Source organism: Leptodactylus fuscus, chromosome 3 (genome assembly GCF_031893055.1).
Source record: "Leptodactylus fuscus isolate aLepFus1 chromosome 3, aLepFus1.hap2, whole genome shotgun sequence".
Classification (NCBI taxonomy): Eukaryota; Metazoa; Chordata; class Amphibia; order Anura; family Leptodactylidae; genus Leptodactylus; species Leptodactylus fuscus.
In genome coordinates, this window is record NC_134267.1 from 101,708,192 (window position 1) to 101,727,517 (window position 19,326).

Sequence of the window (19,326 nt, forward strand, 5' to 3'; positions counted from 1 at the left end):
TTCTTTCTTTAGACCAACTTGATGTTGGATGCAGTTACCATATTAAATTGACATCAGGTCTATTGTTTGGATCAGTGGTCGGTTGATGACATTTTCTCTTACACAAAGTTGTTTTTGCTATGAGTTTAGGCATGCTATAGTGCAGTAGTCCTCAACCTTTTTTACACCAGGGACCGTCTTCAAGCAATACCATTTTTCCATGGCAGGGCGGAGTGGGGCAAGGGCGGGTCTTTGGTCATATGGAGCGGGGTTGTAGTCAGGCTCTCTGCCGGGATGCTCTGCGGGGCTGGCAGGCGTGACATGAACATCTGAGCGGACCAGGCAAATCGCTAGACACCAAGGCTGGATATTTTCTGCTAGGCCTCATTGCTTTGCTAACATGTAAACTATTGGGTAGCGCAACGTCCTTAGCAGTTACATTGTAGTGGGGCAGCGGGCTGGCCTCTGTCTTTGCTGGATACTTCGCACTAGGCCACGTTGCTTTGATAGTGTGTAAACTATTGGGTAGTTTACACGTTACCATAGCAACTTAGCCTAGCATGAAGTATCCAGCAAAGACTGAGGCCAGGCCATCCCACAGACTGGCAAAAAATCCCCAACGGGGCCGGGTCCTGGTCTGTGGACCGGTAGTTGGGGACCCCTGCTATAGTGTGTCCACATATGAGAATTAGAGTGACAATACTCATGGGACAAATGACTTCATATACATCTACTTTAACCAAAAATATTATTTGGTGCTACCAGGTTGACAATCTGACTGTGTAGTACTTGGCTTAGGGTATATGGGTGATATATCATTTGCGTGACTTACCTTGGCATTTTTAGCAGCTTAATATGGATAGCTAATACAGTTTTATTTGCTATCTAATAACATTTTTAGTTATAGGTATACCCAGTTGGGGAGTGACTCTTCCACATTTTTTTTAATCATCTTTCAATTGTGTTGTGTTCCTTATCACAGAATTTTTTGGCCATGTCTATCATGTTTGTTACTAGCTATCTGTTCGAATGTTGTAATTCTGAAATTGCATGAGTCACATGTAGGAGATCAAGCTGCAAGTCTGGACGTATTATGTTTAATGTATCCCTTAATTAGGTTAAGTCTGAGGTTGTTGAGGTGGACCCTTGGTTGAGGTGTTCCCCATGTACTGGAGACCACAGTTACATTCCAATCTGAAGAACAATTATTATGGGTATAGAAGTCTTTTAGGCTCTCCTGAAGGTGATATTAGATTGTTTACAAAATCCTGCCCTTGAGATACGGGTCATTCAACAAGTTAGGCCATTGTACCTCTATAGTCTGTCTACCGATTCAATAAGACTCATTATAAGTAGTGATGAAATTATGCTGGAGCAAATTACTAGCCTCGCCCTTTTCTCTTGTTTGCATTCCTGGAGTGATCACTTAGAAAAACAGCATTTATGGTACCAGAATTTGAAGGAATGTTTAGCTATCAGAAACAGAATAGTATACGGAAATACAGAGTGATCAGTAACAGAATAGTATACATATAATACAGAGTGATCAGTAACAGAATAGTATACAAATAAAACAGAGTGATCAGTAAAATTCTCCAACAAGAAATATGTACAGACTGATCAGTAAGACATTAAGGGATAGTTCACACAGGGCCAAAGGGGGTGGATTTTGACAGCGGAATCCACATCATAATCCGCCCCTTTATAATGGAGACCACTAGCGTTCTTTTTTCTGCTATCAGCAACTGCCGATAGCGGGAAAAAAAGAAGCGAGCTGCCCTTTCTTCAGGCGGATTCCTTCCGCCTGGCAGCCGCAACCTCCAGCGTCAGCCCATTCATTTGAGCCGACTCCGGGGTGGGGGAAGCCACGACCGTGACATCGTGGCAGGCGGGTTTTGACCATATTTTGACTTGGCTCCCCGAGTCAAAATATGGTCAAAATCCGTCCCCCGTGTGAACGAGCCCTAACACAATAAGACGCTATGATGTTATGGAAAAAACATGTCTTATTACAACTTTGAAGAAGCAAACTGTTCGCTGCTAATGTTAGATATATGAAGAACCCCCAGCCACAAAATTAAATGTGACCTTAAAAGGGGACTGCATTTTTGCATTTATATCCACATTTACCTATCACACTAGGCTACAAACAAATGATAAGCTCCAACATCCATACAAATAGCTTCCAATACCCTTCATTTACGTTATGAAAACACTGATATACCAAGACCACCCGCAACTACACCCTTGAGCACCACATGGAGAACCTCTAGCACATTGACCTACAAAAGCTAAGCAATATTTTCCCTCTTTGGGATGGTGAAGATGTTTTAGAATCCGGGACAATCTTATTAAATTTAAAGATTTTATACACACAGAATACAGTACTTACAAAAGAAAAATATACCTAAAAAATCATGCAATCAAAACAATACACAAAATAAAAGGGAGTACAGATAAAGAAACTTGCTCTGTATGGACACCTCACAGCAATAATGCCCGGCAAGTGGAGCAGGATGGTTTTACAAATTCCGGTGTACCAAACATGAAGATGACATCCTAATCCTTCTAGCCAATACGTAAGCAGTGCAGTATTTCTGGATGCTGATATCTTGGACTTAACTAGCTAACTGCATTCTGGGATGTGTAATATGATCAGAACTAAACTTCAGTACTAGTGGTACTACATTAAATATTGGTACCAAAGTCTGGTATAGTGACAACTCTAGGATTTATTGAATAATCTAGTGAGACAAAAAGCTGACTATTAGTTATGGCAGCATCTTTGTATCTGTGCCTGTTTCTCTCATAAAATATATTGCCAAGTTCATTCATTTGTGCTATAAATGTATAAAAAAAAAATGAAATGACAGACTTTAAGGTTGATGCTAACACATTTACATCCAAAGAATCTGTAGTTGTTGTTCATGAAGTACATTAAAGGAACCAACTTCCTGTTTGTGGTTTTCTTTTTTTAGGTTGGTATGCAAACTAAACACAAGGACTACCATACTGGCTGCTACAAACCCAAAAGGTGCATATGACCCAGAGGAATCCATTTCTGTAAATGTGGCACTTGCTAGTCCTCTTCTCAGCAGATTTGATCTGGTTCTAGTATTGCTAGACACAAAAAATGAAGACTGGGACAAGATCATTTCCTCATTCATATTGGAAAACAAAGGTAGATTTATGATGTGAATGTTTGTGTTAAAAGGAGTTGATAACGTATATATTTGTAAAAATGTTTATTGAAATGTTTAGTAAATTTCGACAATCCTTGTGGAGCACTGGAATATGTCAATGCTATGCTATAAGAATGCGGACACCTGACTTTCATACCTGAGGGAGTTTTTTACTGTTTAATAGAGTTTGGCCCACTTTTCTGGCTATAACAACCCACACTTTTCTAGGAAGGATTTCCACAGCATTTTGGAGTGTGTTTTGTGCCCATTCAGCCAAAAGTTGAAGCAGCGATTTTAGACGAGAGTAGGTACAGTAAGGCGGCGTTCACACTACCGTCGGTGTCCGACATGTAGTGTCTGCTCAAAATCTGTCACGGACACTAGGAGCGGACACTAGATGTGTCCGTGACACCTGTCATTCACTTGAATGGGCATCGGGTGCGTTCTTTTGCACTCCGTGCCCGTCCTTCCCTGTCCGCAAGAGAAGATGTCCGACTTCTCAAGCGGACAGAAAAACCCTGCATGCAGGGTTCCTCTGTCCGCTTGAGAAGTCGGACATCTTGTCTTGCGGACAGGGAAGGACGGGCACGGAGTGCAAGAGAACGCACCCGATGCCCATTCATGTGAATGACAGGTGTCACGGACACAGCTATTGTCCGTGACAGATTTGGAGCGGACACTAGGAGCGGACACTACATGTCGGACACCGACGGTAAGTGATGCCGTTCATCCCCAAGGTCTGTTTGTTTGGGTGGTGGCCAGAGCTCTGCGTATGCCATTCCAGTTATTCTATCATTTTTTATGCACCTTATACATGGGGGTACAGTAATGCTGTAACAGAAAAGGGTCTTCCATAAATCGCTCACACAAAGTTGGAAGTATACAATTATCCAAAATATCTTTGTCTGCTTTAACAGTGCCCTTTACAGGAACAGGATTCTATCTCAAGCCCCAACAAACAGCCCCACACTATAATCCAGAATTCATCAAATTTTACAGTAGTCACTAGACTTTGAACTAGGCAGTGTTACCCAGGCATCCTACAGCCGAGACCACTATCCAGCAGAATGCTAGGTGATCCATCATAACCCCATCCTAACACTGTTTCAGGGCTTCTTCTGTTTCAGATAAAATTTGGCATTGCACATGTTGATCGTAGACGTGACATTTTGTAATTGGATTTGTGGCATAGCTGTTATTAGCCACTTCAAGTTGTCGGAGGCAAATATAGAAGAATAAATACTTCATGAAGAGACTTATGCAAACGCTTTCCTGTAAATCCGCAATAAGGAAAGATGTTCCGATACTTATATAGTGTTATAGTGTGTGTATAGGTAGTGAGAGTTAAGGTACAAAAAATTTTGATACCATAAAAATGTAAATGAATAAATGTGCATTTTTTTCTGAAACTGTATTTCCGATAAGGAGCAGTAGAAAAGAATGTTCTGAATATATTTGTGTTTTGATTTATTCTCTTTTTTTTTTCTACCTTCTTTTCTTGAACCCCCTCAGATTTGAAGTATAACCCTTGGGCAACTTTGGATTTTCTGGCAGGATTTGTGTCATAAATAAAAAATAAATTTGTAATATACTTTATTAATAAATGGCTCCTTTCTGTGAAATCCTGCAAATTTTTTTTCACTCTTACCCTTGTTTCTGTATTAAGAGCTGTTCAGGCTTCTCACTGAATGTTACGGTGTAAGGAGGAGGGGAGTATGGGGCAGAGAAAATGAGGGTGGGGGAGACTCACTTCAGTTATATCTTGGACATTATAAAAAGCACAAATTTGCATTTGGTGTTATATGAAAGGTTGCAGTGCTATCTAAATTATTTATAAAGATATTACTAACTGGAAACTTAATAAGGATTATGATATTTATATGCAGCTGTATAATATATATGATAGAAAATCACAATTCCGACTGTGTTTTCAACCAGTGATATCTCTGGAAATAATTGAGATCGTAATATAACCTTTGTGGCAAATGAAAAAAAGAGAATCTTCTCTTCCATATGACACCAAAAGCATGTATGTACATTTATAATGTCTGAGATATACAGTAACTGTTTGAAGTGACCCTGCTCTACCCTCATTTTCTCTGCCCCATACTCCCCTACTTCAGTGAGAGGCAAAAACAGCTCTCAGTATAGAAACAAGGGAAAGAGGGAAAAAATGCAAGATTTCACAGAAGAGTCAACATTTGTTGATTAAAGTATATTACAAATTATATTAATAACACAAACAGTGGCAGAAAATCAAAAGTTATCCAAAAGTTTAGTTACACTTTAAGTTTTTGTTTCTTTATATATTTTTGTTTTAGGAAGTCCTCGTAAATCTGACAAGCTGTGGAGTATGGAAAAAATGAAAACATATTTTTGCCTCATAAAGAACCTGCAGCCTAAGATGTCTGAAGGAGCTAACCTGATTTTAATGCGTTACTACCAACTTCAGAGACAAAGTGATAGCAGAAATGCAGCACGTACTACCATCCGCCTTCTAGAGAGTTTGATCCGTCTAGCAGAAGGTAAATGTAGTAACAATAAGGGAGCGTTCACACTACCGCCGGTGTCCGACAGGTAGTGTCCGCTGCTAATGTCCATTCAAAATCTTGCACGGACATTAGCAGTGGACACTAGCTGTGTCCGTGACATTTTGCATTGATTTAAATGGACATTGGGTGCGTTCTTTTACTGTCCGTGTCGGTCCTTAAGTGTCCGTTCCCAAAGATGTCCAACTTTTCAAGCAGACAGCAAAACCCGACATGTAGCAAGTGCGTCTTATAGTCCGAAAAATATGGCATATTGTTACCACAATGTACTGGAGATGTGGATTCTCTTAGTTTTAATTTATATGGCACTGGATAACTTGAGTTGAGTCTCAGGGATGCCTTCGTCTTTACCGCTAACCCCTACAACAAAGTATGGGCTATGCTCTTGGAGGATGCCCAGGTTGCAGTCCCAAGGGTAAACTTGGGTTGGTGACAATAGTGCCAATGCAGAATTGCTGTAGTCTGTAATAAAGACAAGGGTTGTCACCAGTGTAGTGCTCAGGATGTGACACAATCTCGATTAGTCCATTATACAATGAATGAAGTAGCAGGATTCAAATGGCTCGTCTTATGAGGGACTTGAAACCCACATTCTAGTGATTGCTGAGAGTCCCAGATAGACACATTTATGACCTAACCTCTGTATAGGTAATAAAAAGTTTTGCATTGTGTTTTGTGCCGTAACCCCTTAAGGTATGCTCAGAGATTTCATCCCAGACTTGTGAATGCTGTTTTTGATTGACATGCATTTTAGGAATAATTAGAAACCCTATTTTTATTCTATTTCATTATATCTACCTAGCTCATGCTCGATTAATGTACCGGGATATTGTTACCGTTGAAGATGCAATCACAGTCGTGTCTGTAATGGAGTCCTCTATGCAAGTATGTATATCTGTTTTGTTAACAGCATGACATGCAGCATAAGCACAACATATCAAAGGTTGCAGGGGTTATCCATTTTCCAAAAATTAACTGCAAATACATCTACAACAGTGCTAAATACCTCACTGTTCCTTTGTTCACCCTTTGCTTGGCTTTATTTATATCTGCTGTTCCTTATATTTCTGTCATTTACATGTGCTGAATCTGTGGCAAGCTACATTTCCCACAATACATCTGCCTGTTTTCACTCTGTGTACCCCTCTCTTCTCCACTCTTCCTTGTGTGCAGATTTCCTCCCTGCTACACAGGGTCTCTTTCGTGTCAGTCTGTCTTGTGTCTCACTTCTTGAGTCTGTGTAACATCACTCTCCTCCACATATCTGACCAGCAATAAATCACTCTCATGAGTGGCTCCAAAGGTCAAGGCGGTCAAATGCTGCTGTGACGTTTTGTTTGCAGGCTGAACTACTCACAGGGTGTTTAAGTGAGCTTGCAAACGAAACATCATAACTGGTTAATGACATGAAAATAAATCCGGTCAACGGTGCCAAATTTAAACAGCATATATATTAGGAAGTGTTTTGTATTACATTTAACAAGTTATTGGGAAAATCATGAAAGTTTCTAAAATTTGAAAAGACACTCGTTTCTAAAAAAATAAATAAATTATTTGATGAATTGAATTTGAACTTGAGGAAACAATCATTTTTAGTAATTAAATCCTAGGAAATTAAGTTTCCTGTTTCTCATTGGGTGCACATAAGGAGTTCAAAGAGTTTTTCCAAGATATGATATTAATTACCCTTCCTTAGGATAGGCCTTCATTATCAGATTGTTGGGGGTCTGACATATTGTACGGCTGCTGTGCTTCTAATTGTGACTCAGCCCACTCACTTGAATGACCAGTGAACATGACATAACTAGCCTATAAAGTAGATATGGTGCTCACCCTTCACACAGCTGATCAGCAGCGGGTCCTGGTATCAAACCCCCAACAATCTCATATTGATAACCTGTCCTAAGGATGGGGGTACTAATAAAGGACCTCAATTATGAAGATACCTCATTATTACCTCCAGATGTCCCACATATCAGTAACTCTTATGTGAAGCACACGGGGTTAATGTGAGGGACATCATGGGGTTAACTGCTATTACTATGAGGCACATGGAGTTACTAAGCTGTAATGCACATGACCAGACTTTTTATGTGCAATGGATCCCCTGCTGGTGTGCCCACACTAGTATATTAGGTATACTGGCAAACTGGTATATTAGGTATAGTAAAGTAAAGTACCTGGTTGGTATTTTCATCATTGTGCTATTTACTGTTTTTCATTGATGCACAAAGGCTTCAATAATGTGTAAAACTGGTGACTTGACTATATCTGAATATACACTCAGGGCTCGTTCACAACTGCGCTCGGGACTCCGTTCTGCAGGTTTCCGTTTCCTGACCAAAACAGGGCAGGAGACGGGAACCTGCCGGCATCTTTCAAACCCATTCATTTGAATGGGTTTGAAAAGTGTCCGGCCGTAAGTGCAGGTGAGCGTTTTATGCTCTCCGCCGCGAAACCAGGTTTTTTTAACCGGACACAGTGTTGGACAAGCAGTACTCTGTGTCCGGTTTTAAAAAAAAAAAAAAAAACTGATTCGCCGCGGAGAGCTCAAAGCGCTCACCAGCGCTCACGGCCAGACTTGGCATGATAGGTTTCTGTCTTCTGCATGCAGAAGACGGAAACCTAATACGGAGTGCTGAACGCTGGTGTGAACCTAGTGTCGCGTGTTTTGCACTGAACATTATTTGCTCTGATTTCCTCTATCACTGTTTCTGAATGGACTAATGGTTTTTCTCTATAAATAGCGTCCTCTTAATATTATGTGACCATATTTATTTGCATTACTGCAAATTTTTTACTCCTCCTCAACTAAACATATTCTTCAAAATTTCTAAGAGGATGACGGGAAAAATGTAGACGTCTCCTCTGCCTCCCTCACATCCAGGCAAATTGCCACATTTATCATTCCAAGTCCGAGACTTTTCAGTTTTGTACCAAAATTCATAGTGCACAGGATTTACAACATATTTATGAACAGTGTGCATCATAAAGGAAATAAAAATGACAGGCTAGACACTTGTGAAAAATAAGCACCAGAATGCGCGTGGTTTAGAGGCGTCTCACTTTACGACACATTTATGAAACAGCAAAGAACGAATATGGTGCAGATTTTCTGTGCAGAGTATAACAACTTTAAAATGGTGTACAGAATTTAAGATAATTTACTTTGTGCACCATAAATTCATGTCGTGTATATATATTTGTCTCAATAAGAGAGAGATGATTTGTGTCTGCTTATGTTATGCCATTATGGTTTTTTGGCAAATATTTGTCTCTTTTTTTGTGCCAAATATTTGTCTCATGGTGCGACAGAATTTTGGAGCTTCTAGAAACACTCCATATTTATGAAGGTCTGTATGACAGATTTATAAATGTGTCTAAAAGTACAAATGGGATTCATAGTTTAAAGGGATTCTACCATTAAAACTTTTTTTTGTTGTGGATAAGATGTCGGAATAGCCCTTATAAAGGAACGGCGCAGTGGAGACCACGTCTAAAGGTAAGAGACGAATAGCCTTTCTAAAGGCTATTCCGACGTCTTATCCACAAAAAAAAAAAAAGTTTTAATGGTAGAATCCCTTTAAGACAGTGCAAAGATAGACAGTATTAAATGTGTGTCCCACTGTCTTCTCCAACTTCCTGAAGGATTTTTTGTTTTATTAACATCCTTAAAGGGATCCTATCATTCAGACAACATTTTTTCTAAGTACCACGTCCGAATAGCCTTAAGAAAGGCTATTCTTCTCCTACCTTTTGTTGTCTTCTTCGCGCCACCGTTTGCCTACAATCCCAGTTCTTGTCGGCATGTAAATTAGCTCTCTCACAGCACTGGGGGCGGGCCCCAGCACTCAGACAGCACTGGGGGCGTCCCCAATGCTGCAAGAGAAAACTGTCCAGCGCTGCCTCCATCTTCTTTAGCAGCGTCATCTTCAGTCTCTTCTTCCGGCGGTGGCTTGTAACTTCTAAGACCTCCAGCCTTGGGCCGAGCAGGCTGTGCATGCCCATAGGCCACGAGAAAATGGCCACTTGCATAGTATTGTAAGCGGCCATTTTCTCGGGGCCTGTGGGCATACGCAGTCTGCTCTGACCGAGGCCTAGAAGTAAGAAGACACCGCCGGAAGAAGAGAATGAAGAGGCCGTTCCTGACGAAGATGGAGGCCGCGCTGGAGAGAGTTCTCTCGCAGCATTGGGGACGCCCCCAGTGCTGTCTGTGCGCTGGGACCTGCCCCCAATGCTGCAAGAGAGCTAATTTACATACCGGCAAGAACCGGGATTGTAGGCGAACGGCGACGCGGAGAAGACAATGAAAGGTAGGAGAAGAATAGCCTTTATTAAGACGTGGTACTTAGAAAAAATGATGTCTGAATGATAGGATCCCTTTAATAAGGACACCCCTCAAGTGCACCTTCCTAACATAGAACACCACTAAGGGTGATGCATAAACATCAGAGTTTGTGGGTTTGTGTGTTTGGATGTTTGTTCCTCAATCACGCAAAACCTGCTTGACTGATTTGGCTGAAAGTTTCCACAAACATAGTTAATACACCCGATTGCGCAATAGGCTACTTTTCGTCACAATAGCACACATACGTTTGTGCCAGGACCCCCAAACTCAAACTCAAATTCACACCACCATCTCTGCAATCTCACACACTTTGGACCATAGCAAGCCCCAAAATTCATATTGCCCTCTACAGCCTAGCCCCTAACCCCACACAATCACATATACATTTACTTTACCACTTTGCCCCTCACCTTAACGATACTCCAGGAGGCTCTCTTTAACGCTCCGGAGCAGCCATGTTTGCCGACCCCCACCGCTCTGACAATCCGCGACACCGCCCACCCATGTCAATACCCCTAGGCGGTCTAATAAATGCAAAAACAAAAAAAAGGAAAAAAAAAAAAGTATTACAAATTCAAATTACCCCCCATTTCCCTAGAACACATATAAAAGTAGTTAAATACTGTGAAACACATACATGTTAGGTAACCCTGGGTCCGAAATCGCCCGCTCTACAAAACTATAGAAATATTTTGCCTGGACGCGTAACGCCGTAGCGGCAAACATACTGAAAAGTCCAAAACCACTGTTTTTTCACTATTTTCATTATCATACAAATATCAATCAAAAGTGATCAAACCAATAGCATTTCCCGAAAATGCAACAACTAAAAACTACACCCGGCCCCGCAAAAAAAGACATCCCCCGACTCAGACAAATAAAAAAGTGACTGCTGTCAGAATATGGCAACTTTTAAAAACAAAAAAAGGTCAATACACTACTAGCAGAAAATAACAAAGCATACAATGTCGTATATCGAAGTATATTAACTTCAAATACCTTTGTCCCAAAGACACTATGTACAGTTTCTCACAACACCGTATAGCAGCTCAAATACAAATTAACTTCAACACAAAAGTCTCATGTATTCTCACAATTACAGCAAAAACAAGATACAAAGTTACATTTCAAATCCCATACCTTTTACACAGTACGAAAACCTTACCCGCGCCTGTATTTACCCACTTCTACAATCACCGCAGACGAAGTCTTGCATATGGGTTGGGATTGTCATTGCTGGAGAAATCAGTTTTAGCCAATAGAGGTAAAACGTTACAAGGTAGGGAACCTAGATACTGAAGGGGAGAGGGCCACTGTAAGCAAGGTTACAGACCCCTTACTAGGTATTCAATATCAGTAAGCAACTGCATAGTTCTGACATTACATAATGCTAAGTCTATATGAGAGGGTCTATAGTGTGAAGCAGAGTAATGGGAATATTTCCGCATATCAAGGTTTTTAACTTGCCAGATACAACTTCTATCAGTCCAACCTCTCTTAGTAGCTTCACAAAGGGGGTAAGACCAGTCCCTGCTGTCCCCATCTCTTGTGATTAATCTTTCAGGCTGCATCAATGATGTTATTGAAATTGATAAAGAGAAACGTGCAGTGATTTGCAGCAACCTCAGAAAGATCCTCTCCTGCTTAGGGTAGTGGTGCATATACAGCTATTAAAGGGGTTGGCCACTTTCAGACCAATATTGACAAATGTACAATAAAAAGATATACAATTTTCCAATATACTTTCTGTATCAATTCCTCACAGTTTTCTAGATCTCTGCTTGTTGTCATTCATTCTGTTACTTCTAGAGGATAAAACTCTGACTATGGTCATGTGATGAGCACACAGGTGCACAGCTGATTACCAGGCAGATGTCTGATTACTGTGCTGTGATTATAATGAGCAGCACCTGTGTGCTCATCACATGACCATAGACCGTAAATCACATGACCATGGTCAGAGTTTTATCCTCTGTAATAACAGAATGAATGACAGCGAGCCGAGATCTAGAAAACTGTGAGGAATTGATAAAGTATATTGGAAAATTGTATATCTTTTTATTGTACATTTGTTTGTCAATATTGGTCTGAAAGTGGCCAACCCCTTTAATAAACAGGGTGAGTGCTGCAGTGTGCTATAGATACATACATATCTGCCCTCATGAGCATGGTCAAAAACACATTGTGACATCTTCCAGGGAACAGTTTGTGAAGATATCTGAGGAATCATCATATGTAAAATAATGAACAAACACAGTAAAAAGTTCTTGTCATGAATGTCTTTGGCTTTTCCCACATCTGACAGGCACGCCATCTGCAAGAAAACTGAAGACGTTTATAAAGCAAATTATGGTTAGAGATGTTTTCTCATACCAGGTTTCATCTCTTCTCCTCTCCACTTCCTAGTTTCAATGACAAGCTGGTGGGCAGGGTTGGCCTGCATAATGGACAGTTCAGGCCAGCAGAGTGCTCCTGAGACAAAACTGCACACTGTTTTCTCTGGATTTACATACTAAGCTAACACTGTTCTAGCCCTTATTAGGCCTCAGCAGCTAATTCATTTTCAATAATGGACAGAAACTACCAGTAGCCATCAGTCGCAGTAAAGAGGAGTGAGGTGGATAGACCAGCCTGGCCATGCTGCTAGAAAGCTGTTGTGGTCTGAGACCTAGGCAATGAGCTACAAACACTGAGAAGTAATGAACAGTATCTGACAAACAAGGCAAGATAGATTAAGCACACAAGCATAGCCATTGAAGGTAGTAAAAATAAGCAAATACTGCATATTAGCCACCAGATGGAGTACTTGCATCCTAATAAAATGTAGCAGCTTAAGAAGAGGGAAATACACATAACGCTGCCTTCACACAGAGTAATGGCGGGCTCAATTTCAGCTTATTTTTACAGGCGTAGAACTCCGAAGGTCGTGTTAACGTTGCATTCACGCGGCGTTTTTTTACTGTGAGCGCATACGTGGCGTTTTTTGCTTGCATAAACGCTTCGTTAAAAAAAACCTGGTTTTTAACAGAGCGTTTACGCGAGCAAAAAATTCCGCGTATGCGTTCATAGTAAAAAAAAAAACGCTGCGTAAATGCAACGATAACGCGACCCTCGGAGTTCTACGCCTGTAAAAATAAGCTGAAATTGAGCCCGCCGTTACTCCGTGTGAAGGCAGCCTAAGTTTAGGAAAAGAAGCATTTGCTTGTCAATCACCAAATGAGGTACATGTACATGTTACTGTTGGCTATAGTGAACAAGATCTTATTCAGAGTTGAAAGGCCATGCATGAGAAGGAAACAGATGGTTAAAGAAGGTTAAAGGGCAGACCCAGAGGCATGATGCATCATGCAGTAAAGGCTTCTGGGAAGTCGGGCATGTTGTTCAGGGTGCTTGCTATAGAGGGCAGCATAACAGAGGCACTGTCTCCCTGTTTACATCTTGGGAGACAGATTTGCATATTCCTCCCATGTTCCTTTGCAGTGGAGCAACTATGGCTGTATAAGTCTCCACACACCTGAGAAGGTGGTCTCTCCCTAAGGAAAGACGTTATCCCCACAAGCAGAATCCACCAAGAATTGATGGCAAGGTAAGTCCTACACGGAAACCCAACGGACATCCAGGGGCCCCATTATAGTATATGGAGTCCACGGATAGCTGCTGTTTTAGTGGACAGGCTCTCCATCCTTTCGGTTCCCTGGTGGACCTGAATGACAGAGATCCCAGCGCAAGTGTGAACGTAGCCTTATCTTCCCCAGTGTTCAAAATGTGATCGCAGAGGCCTGTGATTGAATGCCGTGGTCACCTAGGCCTCAGAAGTCCTGGCCCAAGCAGTCCATGTATCAGCAACCATGTACTCCAATCTAAGATGGGGGGTGGGTTTTGCATTCATCCCGGACAACCCTTTGTTCATTGTTTACTTCTCATTGTATATGCTTTGTTTCCTCAGGGAATGGGTTATCCAAAATCTGGAATTAATTTGTTTGTTTTTTTACTTTTGGTTTTTTATATAGGTGTGTTCTATATCTTTTGAAAACAAGTCTATCTTCAGCTATTGAAAAACTACAACTCCTAATTTGTTTACTGAGACATTGTACGCAATAAAAAATTGCTCTGAAAAATGATTGATATACTTTACGGTAATTTTAACTGGGAATTAAATAAATAAAAGGGAGTTCTCTGTCTTTTTCGCAGTACTATCTATCCCTATGGGGCTATAGATTTATATATGAAATAATGTGTATTTGCGGTACATATAATATGTACATTAGTTGATTTAGTGATACAGATCTTCTGCTAATTCTCACAGCTGTTTGCCTAATTTTCCCTTGATTCAGGGAGGTGCTCTTCTTGGGGGAGTGAATGCTCTTCACACAGCATTCCCAGAAAATCCACAGGAACAATACCAAATGCAGTGTGAGCTTCTATTGGATAGACTTGGTCTCCACAACATTTTACAAGAAGAACTGCAGAGGCTGGAGTAAGTAGGCTTTCCTGTGTTATTACAATGACACATAACATATTAAAAGACATTTGGGTGAATTAACCTTTTCGCTGCCAAGGGTCTCTGGAAATTTTGCACCTCCAGTAGCCAGAGCAATTTTCACAGTTTTGAGATGGACAAATCAAACCTAAATTGCAACATTAAAAAAGCATCCACCCCTACCTATATATTTTCTTAAAGTAGACACCTGCAGCATTGTCAGAATGCCACTTGGTACTGTATACGAACAGGCACCTTCATGCAATTTTGATTTAAAGTGAATGTTTTATGAAAAAATGCAAATAAATGTGTATTAGTTGTTTAAAAGCGGAAACCAAACAAAAAATTAAATGCACCAAACCTCCTAAAAATAAGAGTTCAACATGTGCAGAGTTCATACATATCACTATGGCCTGAACCCGCATGCACGTGTCTTCAGAAAATCGCTAGAACTGGAAGGAACAAAATTCTGCTTTGAAGCTGGAAATGTTAAAAAAGTATCATCCTATAAAATGTAGGGATTACACACCATGAAAAGTAAGTGAACCCCTAAACCCTATATATTTTTTGAAAGTAGACAACCTGAAGATTACAAATGTCTTAATGGGTCATCGATAGCCACATCCACCTTCATGCAACTTTGCGACCAACACAAATAATTTTTTGAAAAAATACGCTAAAACACATATTTGCACCTAAAACTCATGTTCAATCTCACATTCATATACAAAATACTTTTAAAATAATAGATTATGGTGTATACAATGTGTATATATACTATATGTACTGCAAACATCAACTACAACAAGAGCTCGGACTCCCAAAAACACGAATACAGAAGACAAGCAGGATTTTGCTGTTGTTCACTAATATGTTAAAAAGCTATACTGCACCTACCAAACTGTGACTGTGATACCAAAATCTAACTTTTTTCAGAGTACACAGCATACCGTATATAAAAACACAATTTAATAGTTTATATATACAACCACCTTCATTCAACTTTGCCGCAAACAGAGATTGCTAGCAAAAATTGCGCAAAAATTCAAATTTGCCACTAAAGTGCGGCTCAAGAAATCCCTTTCTGCAAACATACTGTACTGTCCATAAAACTGCAATATGTGAGGAGTTCATACATACCACACATGTATATATTTACAGGGGCGGGTGTTAAAGAATCGCCAAAATAGCAGAAATGCGCCATCCCATTTTGTGCATGCAAATTAAATAGGACTTTACATAAAAATGTTATTTTCCATCCCTCTATAATAATTTTAGCAATCTATATGTTCATCTCTAGTGATAATCATTATTACTATTATTTTAGTGTGTAACGGATATCACTAGAGACGTATTTTACTGTAGAAAGCTCAGGTATAGACAGGACAGGGATTGGGTGAAATGTAAACTTTATTTGCGACTTTATGTATATGTTGTGTAAGTGTTTTGGTGCGACTTTTTTTTTTTGGCTCTGCGACCTGGACAATGGTAAACGTCTGGGTCACAGCGCCAACAAACTTCCTGGTTATGTTCAGGAGGTATAACATATGAATACCCCACTAGTAAAGCTCAGGGGGAATTACATTATAACTGTATGTGACAATCAGAGACAAATGTATAGTATACGCTCTGATTGGCAGGAGAAGGGTTAATAGGGACAATAGAGTCCCTGCCACCCCCCTCCTGCTGTCACACACAAGTTATGCAGAGAGTCAGATCGTTTCTCTGTCTCTCTCTCTCTGCTGAACTGCTCCGTGTCCCTCTTCCTTTCTTGTTAGATCGCAAATTGCTTGCTTAGACAGGAGGGGGGGGACACTTTGGAGCTCTATATCTTTGGACTGCATCAACATATCTTGATGCTTTCAATTGCATTTTAAAGAGGAGAATCTCATCTTTAAATTGATATCAAGAACTTGATGATTGGATGTACAGTTTTGGAGCAATTCACTGTTGAAACGCTGTCGGGAATTGAGATCTGCAGTTGGATCTCAATGCCAAATAGTGTTTTCAACAGTGAATCGTTCCAAGACTGTAAGTAAAATCATCAAGTCCCTGGTATCATTTTAAAGATGAGAGTCTCTTCTTTAAAATGCATTTTAAAGCATCAAGATATGTTGATGCAGTCCAGAGATATCGGCATTAGTAGGGAGGACGTAGTAACTACGTCCTCCGCTACTGAAGTGCCACCTTGGGAGCACGTACAGTGTACGTGCCTGGCAGCGAAAGGGTTAAGGTTACCATGGCTTTATGAAACTTCTGAGCCCCCTCCCCAACACTTTGTGTCTTTGGGATATCTCCTGCATTTGTTTACATGGTTCTTCTTACTATGTAACCCTCACTAACCCACCAAACCTTATCCCCCGCTTCCTCACTCACTCCTCCCCTTCCTCAGTCCTCCCCTCTTTCCTCTCTCCCTCCCTCCTATACTCCTCCTTCCTGTCTCTCTAGCTTTACCACCCTTTCTTACCTACTCAGCCCAACCCACGACCCATATCATATACTTAACCTCCACGCTTCTTCCTGTGAGACGGCTCCTCCTTCTTTACCAATTCTCTCTGCGCGCTCTTCTACCGTACTGTTCTGTTCTCTGCAGCGATGATCCACCTCTACTGCACATGCGTGGATGTGCAGTAGAGGTGGATTATCGGCAGCAGTGCACAGATCAGCACTTGCAGAAGAGCACACGCAGACAGAATCAGTAAAGAAGAAGGAGCCGTCTCACAGGAAGAAGCGTGGGAGGCAAATATAATAAGGGGGAGTAGTAGCGATGATGCGTTTTTGCTAATGGGGAAACGGATCGTCACCAGTTAATTAGAAAATGTCCTTAGGGTGGATATGGGTAAATGTACATTTTTGATTACTTAAGTAATTTAGAGAGTAGGAGGGTGTACAGTGTAGTGTGTCCAGTTTTCCCGGACAACCCCTTTAAGTGATAAATCTAACTATAAATAATGGAGATTGTTGATGGCATCTAAACTATTTCTTCCATAACCTTTCTCTGTACAGCCAGCAGAATCTCCATTCTAGCCAGTCTGAAACAAATGGTACAGATATCCCAAGTTGTCCTGTGGAGGGTGGTGACATACATCCTCACAGTTCACAGCCAGGCAACTTGATCGGGAAGATTTGCTCTGAAACTGCTAAATGTTCGACCATTCAGGAATCAACAAAAACTACAAGAAGCAGTGATCAGAAATGTCCTGATGTGTCTGATTCAATGCCAAACAGAAGTGATCAACAGGAAGGACCTTCCAAAATTGTCAGCAATGAACAGACATCAAATCTATCTGGAAACCGAACCAGTCAAAGTAGCAATTCAAGTCTTGGGTGGTTTGACTTCTCTCCAGAGCCGCAGCCCTTGGAAATGTCTCCTATTCCTAAAGCTGCAGGTTACACAAGTATAAAACCTCAGTCTGAACTGCAGGCAGGACTTGGAGAAATGTGTGATAGTAATAAAGGTGTGGTTCTTGGAGAGGCAGAGATAAGAGCACAACTAGGGGAAGGGTCCAGTCACACAGAAGTAAATAATTTGCCAAATGAAGTCATTACAGTGCATGTCTCAAAGAAATGGCAAAAGTTAAACAAAAAGTCATTGAAAAGTGCCTTTACTTCAAAGGAATGTGAGGAAAATAGTGCGTTCTTGGAAACTGATAATTCAGCGACCACTGAACCACTTCATAGCACACCAGCACGAGGGAAGAAAAGAAGTCTAGGTCAGGCTGATCCAGAAGAAGGGCGATCGGATACACATGATCCAGAAATGCGTGCCCGGTTGGATAAGCTAGCAAAGTTTACATTTAAGAAGAAAAAACTGACGCACAGTCCTGAAAAAGAAAGGGAAAGGGTGCAGAAAGGAAACGTCAATAAGGAAAGTGGAAGTGTCGAAGATCAGTCAAAACTCACTCCTGCAGGGAAACTGCAGAGGTTATTAGGAGGATCTATTTCTACAGAGCAGAGAGGTTCTGTTTCTGGGGTTCAGAAAGAAGCTAAAAATGTGTCAGGTGATACCACCATACAAGAAGGAATTCACAATATAGTCAGTCCCATATCTAGTGTAATAACTCCCCCTGCATGTTCTGGTGAGGAAAATAAATTGTCATACTGTAGAAAGGTGTCCTCTAGTACTCTCGCCAAGCTTGCAAAATTTTCTTTTGTATCTACATCTGAAGACAAATCTACTGAAGTATCTGCTGCTGCCTGCAAAGATGTCCCAAAATCTGAGAATCAGGGCTCTGCAGGTAAAAGAAAATGTTTCCAGCTAGATCCACCTTCACGTATGACTACAGTAACTTGTAATTCTCTCTTCTCTACCACAGACTTGGATGATGAAATATTAGATTTTGACGAAGTTAATTGATTGGTATTGAATACTAATGTCGTCTTAAACTTCTTTCTTTGAGAGAACATTGTATGTTTAGTATTAGATCTGTACAGCAGGTGGCAGCGCTGACCGAATTCTTCTAGCCCCGGATGAGTTCACTTTCTGTTTGATTTTTTTTTTTTTTTTTGTGGTGTTCGACAATGTACAATACCCTGTAGTGAAGGGGTCCACCAAATTGTGAAAATTGTTTTGAGTTAATCTAGTCGTGATTTATCATGAATTCTTAAATCTGTACATCATTTTGGGTGAAATTGTACATTAATCTTCATTATACTGCAGTGTAAGTGTGTGTATATATGTAATTATATGTGTATAACTGTGTATTTGTGAGTAGATCTACAGTAAATTTGTATAGTATGTGACACATTTATGTGTATAACTGTATATGAGTGTGTATATATATATAC

The 19,326-nt window shown here is 40.6% G+C and overlaps 1 protein-coding gene across 1 annotated transcript in view; it reads left to right on the top strand.

Moving 5' to 3' along the window:
- Positions 1-19,041, top strand: part of MCM9 (minichromosome maintenance 9 homologous recombination repair factor) — a 43,264-nt gene extending 24,223 nt beyond the window's left edge. Inside the window, exons 9-13 of the mRNA XM_075268050.1 lie at positions 2,958-3,160; positions 5,483-5,686; positions 6,513-6,595; positions 14,393-14,535; positions 17,545-19,041. Of these exons, the coding sequence (XP_075124151.1) occupies positions 2,958-3,160; positions 5,483-5,686; positions 6,513-6,595; positions 14,393-14,535; positions 17,545-18,895 (1,984 nt within the window). The 3' untranslated portion in view covers positions 18,896-19,041. The remainder of the gene's footprint in view (positions 1-2,957; positions 3,161-5,482; positions 5,687-6,512; positions 6,596-14,392; positions 14,536-17,544) is intronic.
- The last annotated feature ends 285 nt before the right edge of the window (positions 19,042-19,326 follow it).